Genomic DNA, 11333 nt, shown 5'->3' on the forward strand with positions numbered 1-11333 from the left:
TGCCCCCCCCATGGCGAAGTGTCCCCCCCCAGTGCCCCCCCCATGGCCGAAGTGTCCCCCCCCCCCCCACGGGAGGGGGGACTGGGGGTCCCGCCGGGTCCGACCCCCCCCAAACCATCCCTGCCTCCCTCCCTGTCCCGACCCCGCGGCCCCCGAGAGGGGGAGTTGGGGGGCTCCGAGGGGGGGGCACAGCGGGGGCGGCACCCCCGGGGGTGGGCGAGGGTCCCACGCCCCCCCCTCAGCGCTCCGTGGGTACCACAGCGGGCGCTTGGCAACGCGGCATCCCCCGGCTTCCCGTCGCCATGGCAACCGCGCGGGAGATGCCAGTGCGGGGGGGGGGGAACCGCACAAGGATGCGGGGGCTCGGGAACGGGGGGGGGGGGGCCTAGCACTGGAACCCCTCCCCAAGTGACGTCATCGGACACCCCCGGGGGGGTCGGAGGGGCTGGGGGGGGTGGAGCCCCCCAAACTCCCCCTCTGATGGGGGTTCAGGCGCCCCCATCTTCCCCCAACAGCCCCCCCTGAGCATCCCCCCCCCCGGCAGGTCCCCCCTCCCCCAAACCCACTCCCACCCCCCACCAGCCCCTTCGAGCCCCCCAGTGGGACCCCCCCGCCCCTCCCCTGCCCCCCCCCCCGGCAGTGCCCCCCCCGCCCCCCCGGCAGAAGAGGGGGAGGAAGCGGCCCCACTTCCCCCGCGCCGGGGCCGGAAACCAGCGCAGGGCCCCAGCGCGGAAATGGGGGGATGTGACCCCCAACCCCCCCGCGGGGCCCTGCGGCCCCCATGGCCCCCCCGGGGGTCCCGCTGGGGGGCTCGGCAGTGCCGGGACCCCCCCCCAGCATCGGGCAGGATCGGGCCCGGCCCCTGGGAGGGTCACGGACTGGGGGGCCCTGCGGGAAGGAGGGGGCGGGGACCCCCCCGGCCAGAACGGGACCCCCGGGGTGGTTGGGGGGGGTCAGGGACCCCCCCCGGCCAGAACGGGACCCCCGGGGTGGTTGGGGGGGGGTCAGGGACCCCCCCGGCCAGAACAGGACCCTCAGGGTGGTTGGGGGGAGTGAGGGACCGACCCCCTGGGCTGGGACAGGACCCCCCGGGGTGGTTGGGGGGGTCAGGGACCCCTTGGGCTGGGACCCCCCCGGGGGGGGCCGCGGGCACCAGTGGGGTCAGTGCTGGGGACACGGGAGGGCTGAAGGGGGGACAGTCCGTTTGTCCAGTAAGTCCATCCTGTCCCCCCCCATTCAGGGGATGCTCCCCCCCATCCATCCCTCCATCCCTCCAGTCCCTGTCTGTCCATCCCTCCACCCCCCTGTCTGTCTGTCCATCCCTCCACCCCCCTGTCTGCCTGTCCATCCCTCCACCCCCTGTCTGTCTGTCCATCCCTCCAGCCAGCTCCCTGTGCATCTCTCCATCCATCCACCTGTCCACCTGTCCGTCCATCCCCCTGGCCACTCAGTCGTGCTCCCTTCATCCCTCCCTCCATCCCTCCATCCCCCTGTCCGTCTGTCCGACCCCCCTGTCTGTCCATCCATCCACACCTCCAGCCAGCCCCCTGTCCACCTGTCCATCCCTCCCTCCCTCCCTCCCTCCCTCCATCGCCCTGTCTGTCTGTCCATCCACCCCTCCAGGAGCCCCGTGTCCACCTGTCCGTTCATCCCCCCTTCCCTCCCTCCCTTCCTCCCTCCCTCTGTCCATCCCTCCACCCGGAGGACACCTGTCCCTCTGTCTATCCCTCTGTCTATCCCTCTGTCCATCCCTCAGTCCATCCCTCTGTCCGTCCCTCTGTCCGTCCCTCCCTCCCTCCCTCCCTCTGTCCATCCCTCCCCGGCCCCCCTCCGTTCATCCCTCCACCCGGGGGACACCTGTCCCTCCGTCCATCCCTCCGTCCCCCCCGTCCCCCCTTTGCCCCCGTGCCCCCCTTTGCCCCCTTTGCCCCCGTGCCCCCCGTGCCCCCCTTTGCCCCCCGTGCCCCCCGTACCTCGGAGCCCGCGCAGGGCGGTGCCGAGGCTGCCCCGGAGCCGCGGGTCGGGCACGGTGTCCACGAGCCGCACCAGGCGGTTCAGGTGGCCCTTGGCCCCCTCGTGCCGGGCCACCTCGGCCCGGATGGCGGCCAGGACCTCGCGCCGCTCCCGGGGGGCCCCCATGGCACCCCCGGCCCCCCAGGGACCCCCTGCCCGCTGCCCCGGCCCCTCCTCCCCGCCCGCTTCCTGCCGGGGACTGACAGACCGACAGACAGACAGACACGTCACGGGCCTGGGAACGGCGGCGCCGGCCCCGAGCGCGGCGGGACACGCCGGGACACGCCTGGGACACGCCTGGGACACGCCTGGGACACGCCTGGGCCCGTCGGGGCACAGGGCAAGGCCCGGCACACCCCGACACGCTGCCTGCGGCCCACACGCCACCGACACGCCACCGACACACCACCGACACGCCACCGACACGCCACCGACATGCCACAGACACACCACAGACATGCCACAGACACGGACACACCGGGGGGACACGGGTGGGGACAGCAGCACGGGGGACACCGGGCTGTGGGGACACACTGGGGGCACACTGGGGACATGTGGGGGCACACTGGGGACACACTGGGGACACACACTGGGGACACACTGGGGACACACACTGGGGACACACGGGACACACTGGGGGCACACTGGGGACACACCGGGGGGACACACGGGACACACTGGGGGCACACTGGGGACACACCGGGGGGACACGGGTGCAGGGACAGCAGCACAGGGACCACGAGGCCGTGGGGACACACACTGGGGACACACTGGGGACACACTGGGGACACACCGGGGGCACGGGGACACACTGGGGACACTGGGGACATGTGGGGACACATTGGGGACACACTGGGGACACAGTGGGGACACACGCACAACCGGGGGCTTGGCAGGACACGCCAAGGACACGCGTGTGCCAAGGACATGCCGGGGTGCTCAGGGGGGCACCCACAGGGGTCTCGTGCAGACACAGGGAGGACACACGTGTGCAGTGACATGGACACGCCAGTGACATGCTGGGGACGTGTGTGGGCAAATGGACACGCCATGGACACGTGTGTGGGCACATGGGCACACTGGGGACACGTGGGCAGTGACGCTCGGACATGCCAAGGGCACGTGTGCAGTGACACAGGCATGGCAATGACATGTGTGCAGTGACACAGACACACTAAGGACACACGTGTGCAGTGACACAGACACGGCAATGACACGTGTGCAGTGACACACACGCTAAGGACACGTGTGCAGTGACACAGACACGCTAAGGACACACGTGTGCAGTGACACAGACACAGCAATGACACGTGTGCAGTGACACAGACACGCTAAGGACACATGTGCAGTGACACAGACATACTCTAAGGACACACGTGCCGTGACACACACACGCTAAGGACACACGTGTGTCCCCCCTCACACACACAGCCCCCCCCGTGTCCACACGTGGCCCGAACCCTCCCCCCCACCCGGTGACCCCAGCAGGGGTCGGGGACCCTCGGGGACGTTCCCGTGTCCCCCCCGAGTGCCCGGGGGGGTCCCGCAGCCACGGGGGGTCCCGACACCCCCAGAGGGTCCCTCCCCCCCCGGGGGGGTCCCACCCCCGGTGCCCCCCCCGGCACCCCCCAGGCAGAGGCAGAGGGGGGGCGTTCGGGGGTTTATTGGGGGGTCAGGGGGTGAGGGGGTGGTTTGGGGGGTCAGGGGGGTTCATAGGGGTGGTTTGGGGGTTCACGGGGGGTGTTTTGGGGTTTATTGGGGGCTGAGGGGGGTTCATGGGGGGTGTTTTGGGGGGTCAGGGGGTGAGGGGGTGGTTTGGGGGAGTGATGGAGGTTCATTGGGGGGGTGGGGGTGTTTTTTGGGGGGTCGGGGTGAGGGGGTGTTTAGGGGGGTGATGGGGGTTCATGGGGGTGTTTTGGGGGGTCAGGAGGTATTTCGGGGGGATCTGGGGGTATTTGGGGGGGACCTGGGGGTGTTGGGGGGGGCTCGGGGGGCTGTTTCGGGGGTCTCAGGGGGTCAGGGGGTATTTTGGGGGGCTCGGGGGGCTGTTTCGGGGGTCTCGGGGTCAGGGGGTGTTTGGGGGGGGTCAGGGGGTGTTTCGGGGGTCTCGGGGTCAGGGGGTGTTTGGGGGGGTCAGGGGGTGTTTGGGGGGGGTCAGGGGGTGTTTGGGGGGCTCGGGGGGCTGTTTCGGGGGTCTCAGGGGGTCAGGGGGTGTTTGGGGGGGGTCAGGGGGCTGTTTGGGGGGTCTCAGGGGGTCAGGGGGTATTTTGGGGGGGGTCAGGGGGCTGTTTGGGGGGTCTCAGGGGGTCAGGGGGTATTTTGGGGGGCTCGGGGGGCTGTTTGGGGGGGTCTCAGGGGGTCACGGGGTGTTTGGGGGGCTCGGGGGGCTGTTTGGGGGGTCTCAGGGGGTCAGGGGGTGTTTGGGGGGGGTCAGGGGGTGTTTGGGGGGGGTCAGGGGGTATTTTGGGGGGTCAGGGGGCTGTTTCGGGGGTCTCAGGGGGTCAGGGGGTGTTTGGGGGGTCAGGGGGTATTTTGGGGGGCTCGGGGGGCCGTTTGGGGGGTCTCAGGGGGGTCAGGGGGTACGCAGAGGCCACGAGCAGCTGCTGGTCCCACGAGTAGGTCTGGATGGTGGCGGCCTCGCCCCCCAGGCTGACGGGGCACCTGCGGGCACAGGGGGGGTCACCCCGGCCCTGCCACCCCGGGGGGGCTCTGGGACCCCCGGGGGGTGCCAGGGGTGTCCCCCCCCCCCCCGGTGCCCCCCGCTCACTGTCGGTCGGGCCGTGCCAGGAAGCAGAGGGTGAACAGCGCCAGATCGAACTCGGGGCTGGAGCCCACCAGGAGCGACCCCCGGGCTTTGGGGTACCCGTCCCAGCGGAACCGCAGCGACAGCACGTCCGGGAAGCCCGTCCACTGAGGGGGGGCAAAGGGGGGGTCACGGACACGGGGGGACGCGGGGGGGCCCGGGGGGGGGCGGTCGGGGGGGAACAGGGACACGGGAGACCTCCGGTGTGGGGACAGTGGGCCCCGGGGGGGCTGTGGAGGGACCCCATTTATGGCCGGGGGGGGGGCCTGGGACAACCACGGGTCCATCCCAGGTATTCCATCCCCCCCCGTCCCCACTCACGGGTCCGTCCCAGGTGTATCCCAGGTATTCCATCCCCCCATCTCCCCCCATGTCCCCCCATGTCCCCCCCATGTCCCCCCCAGCCCCCCATGTCCCCCCGTGTCCCCCCGTGTCCCCCGTCCCCACTCACGGGTCCATCCCAGGCGTATCCCAGGTATTCCATCCCCACTCACAGGTCCATCCCAGGCGTATCCCAGGTATTCCATCCCCACTCACGGGTCCATCCCAGGCGTATCCCAGGTATTCCATCCCCACTCACGGGTCCATCCCAGGCGTATCCCAGGTATTCCATCCCCACTCACGGGTCCATCCCAGGCGTATCCCAGGTATTCCATCCCCACTCACAGGTCCGTCCCAGGTGTATCCCAGGTATTCCAGCCCCCCCGTCCCACTCACAGGTCCATCCCAGGTGTATCCCAGGTATTCCATCCCCACTCACAGGTCCATCCCAGGTGTATCCCAGGTATTCCAGCCTCCCCGCCCTCTCCAGCGCCTGCAGCTGCAACCCAGTTGTGACACCCGGACACCGCCCTGTTCTTCACCTCCCCTGGGGACAGAGGGGGGGTCACCGCGGGGCCCCCCCCGTGGGCACGAACACGACATCCAGCCCAAGGTTTGGTCCCCAACCACCCCCACCTTCATCCCCGCAGTGTCCCCCCGTCCCTCCATGTCCCCCGTCCCCCCTGTCCCCCTGTCCCCCTGTCCCCCCCTGTCCCCCCTGTCCCCCCTGTCCCTCCGTGTCCCTCCATGTCCCCCCGTCCCCCCTGTCCCCCCTGTCCCCCCCTGTCCCTCCGTGTCCCCCTGTCCCTCCATGTCCCCCTGTCCCTCCACGTCCCCCCCCAGTCCAGCCCCATCTCTCCCCCTGCTGTCCCTGTCCCCCCCTGTCCCCCCTGTCCCCCCCGTCCCCCGGTGTCCCCTCACCATGGAACACGTGCTCGAAGCCGGAGGAATCCAGAACTTTCCCTCCCGAGCGCGAGTAGAGCCCGAACCACATGGAGTGAAGGTCAGCCCGGAAGGACTCGGCCGAGGGGTACAGCCCTGGGGACAGCGAGGGACAGCTTGGGGACAGCGAGGGGACAGGGGACACAGCCCTGGGGACAGCGAGGGGACATCACAGGGACATCACAGGGACAGGGGACACAGCCCTGGGGACAGCGAGGGACAGCGTGGGGACAGGGGACACAGCCCTGGGGACAGCGAGGGACAGCTTGGGGACAGCGAGGGGACAGGGGACACAGCCCTGGGGACAGCGAGGGGACAGCTTGGGGACAGCGTGGGGACAGGGGACACAGCCCTGGGGACAGCGAGGGGACAGGGGACACAGCCCTGGGACAGGGACACAGCCCTGGGGACATCACAGGGACAGGGGACACAGCCCTGGGGACAGCGAGGGGACATCACAGGGACAGGGGATATTACAGGGACAGGGGACCCAGACCTGGGGACAGAGAGGGGACATCATGGGGACAGCCCTGGGAAGGGGGTGGGACATGGGGACAGGGGGGTTTAGCCCTGGGGACAGTGCAGGGGGACGGGGGGACACTGCGGGGACACCATGGGGACATTCTGGGGACAGGAGGGACACCACGGGGAGCCTGTGGACACTGTGGGGACATTATGGGGACACTGTGGGGACACCATGGGGACAGGAGGGACACCATGGGGAGCCTGTGGGACACTGTGGGTGACCCTGTGGGACACTGAGGGACGGGGGACACACTGCAGGATGGGGGGGACACCGTGAGGACACCGTGGGGATATTACGAGGACACAGGGGGACATTCTGGGGACGGGGGGACATTCTGGGGACACAGGGGGACATTCTGGGGCCGGGGGACCCCTGGGCCCCACCCTTGCTGAGCACGAAGCTCTCCAGCAGCGCCAGGACCGGTGTGTCCAGCGCGGCCTCCAGGAATTCCCGCTCCTCCCGCCGCTCCTGCTCCGTCACCGCCTCCGCCAGCCCCGTCTGCGGCTCGTAATTGTCCAGGAGCGCCAGGAGCCGGGAGAACGTGGGGAGGGACAGCAGCGCGGGGGACACGCGGGAGAACAGCCTGGAACGGGATCGGGGAGAACGTGGGGAGGGAGAGCAGCGCGGGGGACACGCGGGAGAACAGCCTGGAACGGGATCGGGGGAATGGGGGACAGGAATGGGATCGGGGAGAACGTGGGAGGGACAGCAGCGCGGGGGACACGAGAGAGAACAGCCTGGAACGGGATCAGGGAGAACGTGGGGAGGGAGAGCAGCGCGGGGGACACGCGGGAGAACAGCCTGGAGGGGGATCGGGGGGTGAATGGGGGACAGGAATGGGATCAGAGGAATGGGGAACGGGACAGCAGCGCCGGGGACACGAGAGAGAACAGCCTGGAACGGGATCGGGGAGAACGTGGGGAGGGAGAGCAGCGCGGGGACACGCGGGAGAACAGCCTGGAACGGGATCGGGGGGAATGGGGGACAGAAACCAGCGGGGATGGGGGGGATGGAGGGGATGTGGGGTTGGGATGGAAGTGGATGGAGAGGTGTGCGTGGAGGGACATGGATTTGGGATGGAGGGACACGGATTTGGGATGTGGGGATGAGGCTGGAGAACCACGGGATGGGGTGGGAAGCGTGGGATGGAGACACAGGACCAGGGATGCAGGGCTGAGGATGGGGATGGGGGGGATGGAGGTGTGGGATGGGATGGAGGCAGGTGGATGGAGATTTGGGGTCAAGGGATGTGGGGTCAGGATGGAGGGATGCAGGAATGGGGATGGAGACATGTGGGATGGAAACACGTGGGATTGGGACGGGGTGGAGGGACAGGGATGGAGACAGGTGGGATCGAGGGATGAGAGGGGAGACAGGAGGGTTTGGGATGGAGGGATGGGATGGGATGGGTTGGATGGGATGGAAATAGATGGGATGGAGTTGTGGGGTCAGGGATGTGGGATCAGGAGGGAGGGATGGAGGAATGTGGGTTTGGATGTGGGAATGAGGATGGAGACACGGGATTGGGATGGGATAGAGGGACAGGATGCAGACAGGTGGGATCAAGGGATGGGATGGGGACAGGAGAGGTTTGGGATGGAGGGATGGGATGAAGCAGGGTGGGATGGGGATGTGGGATGGGGATGTGGGATGGGGATGTGGGATGAGCTGCAGAGCAGGCCAGGCAGTGGGGTCGGGCTGGAGGGACGGGGGTCCCACAGGGCAGACGCAGGAGGCCCCCCCGTCCCCCCCTCACCTCTGCTCCCGGGGCTCTGCAGGTTCAGCTCGAGCTGCCCGGCCCCGCCGGTTCGAATCGGCCTCGAGGAGCCGCTCGGAGAGATCCCGGAGCTCCTGGTCCGACACGGCCCAGCGGGGCTCGGGACCCCCCCGGGGCTCGGGACCCCCCGGGGCTCCGGGTCCGACACGACCGAGAGGGGCTCGGGACCCCCCCGGGGCTCCGGGTCCGACACAGCCGAGCGGGGCTCAGGACCTCCCCGGGGCTCGGGACCCCCCAAGAGCTCGGGACCCCACCCGGGGTTCGGGACCTTCCCGGGGCTCGGGACCACCCTGGGGCTCGGGACCCCCCAGGGGCTCCGGGTCCGACACGGCCCAGCGGGGCTCAGGACCCCCCCGGGGCTCGGGACCCCCCCGAGGGGCAGGAGGACCCCCCCGGGGGTCGCGAGCAGCACCAGGAGCAGCCACGTCGCCATTTTGGGGCCCCTCCGGCCCGACCCCCCCTTATGAAGTGGCCGCTATCGCCGCGATAACGCCCCGAGGCCGCGAGGTGGCCTCGGGGGGGGGGGGGGAAGGGACCCCCCGGGCGGGTTTGGGGCGGCTCCCCCCCCCAACCCCCCAATAACCCCCGGCTCGGCCCCGAGGGGTGATTTGGGGGCCTCTCCCCCTCCCCCGCCGAATCTGACCCTCCCCGGGGTCGCGACCCCCAAATCCGCCCCCCGGGGCTGGTTAATGGTTACGGGACCAGATGGGGCCCCTCAAGGACTTCCCAGGGAGGGGGGCAGGGCCCCCCCAAACCGCCCCGCACCCACCGCGGGGGGGGACGGGGGGTTTGGGGTACGGGGGGGGCTGTGGGGGGACCCGGTGGGGTTTGGGGAGCTGTGGGGGACCCGGGGGGCTGTGGGGGACCCGGGGGAGCTGTGGGGAACTGGGGGGGCTGTGGGGACACGGGGGGGGCTGTGGGGACCCGGGGGGGCTGTGGGGGACTGGGGGGGGCTGTATGGACCGGGGGGGCTGTGGGGGACTGGAGGGGCTGTATGGACCCGGGGGGGCTGTATGGACCCGGGGGGGCTGTGGGGGACTCTGGGGGGCTGTGGGGACCTGGGGGGGCTGTGGGGACCCGGGGGGGCCTGTGGGGACCCGGGGGAGCTGTATGGATCCGGGGGGGCTGTAGGGGACTCTGGGGGCTGTGGGAGACCACGGGGGGGGGCTGTATGGACCCGGGGGGCTGTGCGGGACCCGGGGGAGCTGTGGGGGACCAGGGGGAGCTGTGGGGACCAGGGGGGGGCTGTGGGGGACCAGGGGGGGCTGTGGGGGACCAGGGGGGGCTGTGGGGACCCGGGGGGGCTGTGGGACCCGGGGGGGATGTATGGACCCGGGGGGGCTGTGGGGGAGCCGGGGGGGCTGTGGGGTCTCTGGGGGGCTGTGGGAGACACGGGGGGGATGTATGGACTCGGGGGGGCTGTGGGGGACCCGAGGGGGCTGTGGGGGACTCTGGGAGCTGTGGGGGACCCTGGGGGGCTGTGGGAGACCCGAGGGGGTGAAGGGGTACTGGGGGTTCGTGGACAGGGATGGGGGGGGCCATGGGGCAGCAGGGGAGGATCCCAGTGGGCTCTGGGGGGTCTGTAGAGGTTGGGGGGGCTATATAGAGTTCCTGGAGGGCTCTGGGGGTCCATAGAGGTTGGGGGGGGGGGGCTATATAGAGTTCCGGGGGGGCTCTGGGGGTCCATAGAGGTTGGGGGGGGGGGCTATATAGAGTTCCGGGGGGGCTCTGGGGGTCCATAGAGGTTGGGGGGGGGGCTATATAGAGTTCCTGGGGGGGCTCTGGGGGTCTATAGAGGTTGGGGAGGGGGGCTATTATAGAGTTCCGGGGGGGCTCTGGGGGTCTATAGACGTTGGGGGGGGCTATATAGAGTTCCGGGGGGGCTCTGGGGGTCTGTAGAGGTTGGTGGGGGGGCTATATAGAGTTCCGGGGGGGCTCTGGGGGTCCATAGAGGTTGGGGGGGGGCTATATAGAGTTCCTGGGGGGCTCTGGGGGAGCCCTGGAGACCTGCTGGGATGTTTGGGGGGGGTGGGTGTTCCTGGGGGGGTTCTGGGGACCAGGACTCTGGGGGGGGTCCTGGGACTGCCTGGACTGGTGGGGGGCTGGGGGTGGTTGGAGGCTGGGGGGGTTCCTGGGGGGTTCCTGGGGGATTTCTGGGGCTTGCTGGGACAGCGGGAGGCTGGGGGGGGCTGGGGGGCTGTGGGGCTGTAGGGACCCTGCGGGGGGGGAGGCTGCAGGACCCTGGGGAGCTGCAGGACCCTGGGTGAGGAGGGGGGACAGCAGGACCCTGGGAGGGTGGAGGGACCCGAGGGGGGGGCTGTAGGACCCGGGGGGGGGGCTGTAGGGACGCGGGGGGGGGGGGGTGTGGGACACGGAGAGGGGTTGTAGGATCCTGGGGGGCTGTAGGACCCGGGGGGGGGCTGTAGGGACCGCGGGGCTGTAGGGACGCGGGGGGGCTGTAGGGACGCGGGGGGGCTGGCTGGGGACGCGGGGGGGGGGCTGTAGGGACCTGAGGGGGGCTGTAGGGACACGGGGAGCTGTAGGATCCGGGGGGGGCTGTAGGGACCTGAGGGGGCTGTAGGGACGCGGGGGGGTTGCAGGGGCCCGGGGGGGGCTGTAGGACCCTGGGGGGCTGGAGGGACGCGGGGGGGTTGCAGGGGCCCGAGGGGGCTGTAGGACCCGAGGGGGGTTGCAGGGGCCCGGGGGGGGCTGGAGGGCCCGGGGGGGGCCGCAGGACCCTCCCTGGGGGGGCTCAAAGGACACCGGGGGGGCGGGGCTTTAGGTCTCGGAAGGCCCCGCCCTAATCCGGGCAGGCCCCGCCTTCAACGACCTCAAGGGGCGCTCTGCGCATGCGCCTCGGCAAGGGGGGCGGGTGGGCGGGGCTATGCCCATACAGGGTGTGGTGGGCGTGGCTCTATCCACACGGCGGTTGTGGGCGGGGCCATGCCCGT

The 11333-nt window shown here is 70.5% G+C and overlaps 2 protein-coding genes across 2 annotated transcripts; one reads left to right on the forward strand and one right to left on the reverse strand.

Moving 5' to 3' along the window:
• Nucleotides 1–4367: 4367 nt before the first annotated feature.
• Nucleotides 4368–7283, reverse strand: LOC127465223 (uridylate-specific endoribonuclease A-like; the record flags this gene model as incomplete). Its single annotated transcript, XM_051775720.1, is given in 7 exon segments — nucleotides 4368–4417; nucleotides 4581–4674; nucleotides 4781–4923; nucleotides 5577–5639; nucleotides 5641–5684; nucleotides 6059–6175; nucleotides 6989–7283. Coding segments are annotated over 7 exon segments (759 nt in total), but the record flags the coding sequence as incomplete, so codon positions are not given.
• Nucleotides 7284–7570: 287 nt separating this feature from the next.
• Nucleotides 7571–8849, forward strand: LOC127465224 (S-antigen protein-like). The gene is made up of 2 exons (XM_051775721.1): nucleotides 7571–8641; nucleotides 8759–8849. Exons 1-2 carry the CDS (start codon nucleotides 7647–7649, stop codon nucleotides 8847–8849), a joined length of 1086 nt encoding a protein of 361 aa, XP_051631681.1. The 5' UTR covers nucleotides 7571–7646.
• The last annotated feature ends 2484 nt before the right edge of the window (nucleotides 8850–11333 follow it).

The sequence above is a fragment of the Manacus candei genome, unplaced genomic scaffold (genome assembly GCF_025592945.1).
Source record: "Manacus candei isolate 608988 ecotype Guabito, Panama unplaced genomic scaffold, ASM2559294v1 h1tg000341l, whole genome shotgun sequence".
Classification (NCBI taxonomy): Eukaryota; Metazoa; Chordata; class Aves; order Passeriformes; family Pipridae; genus Manacus; species Manacus candei.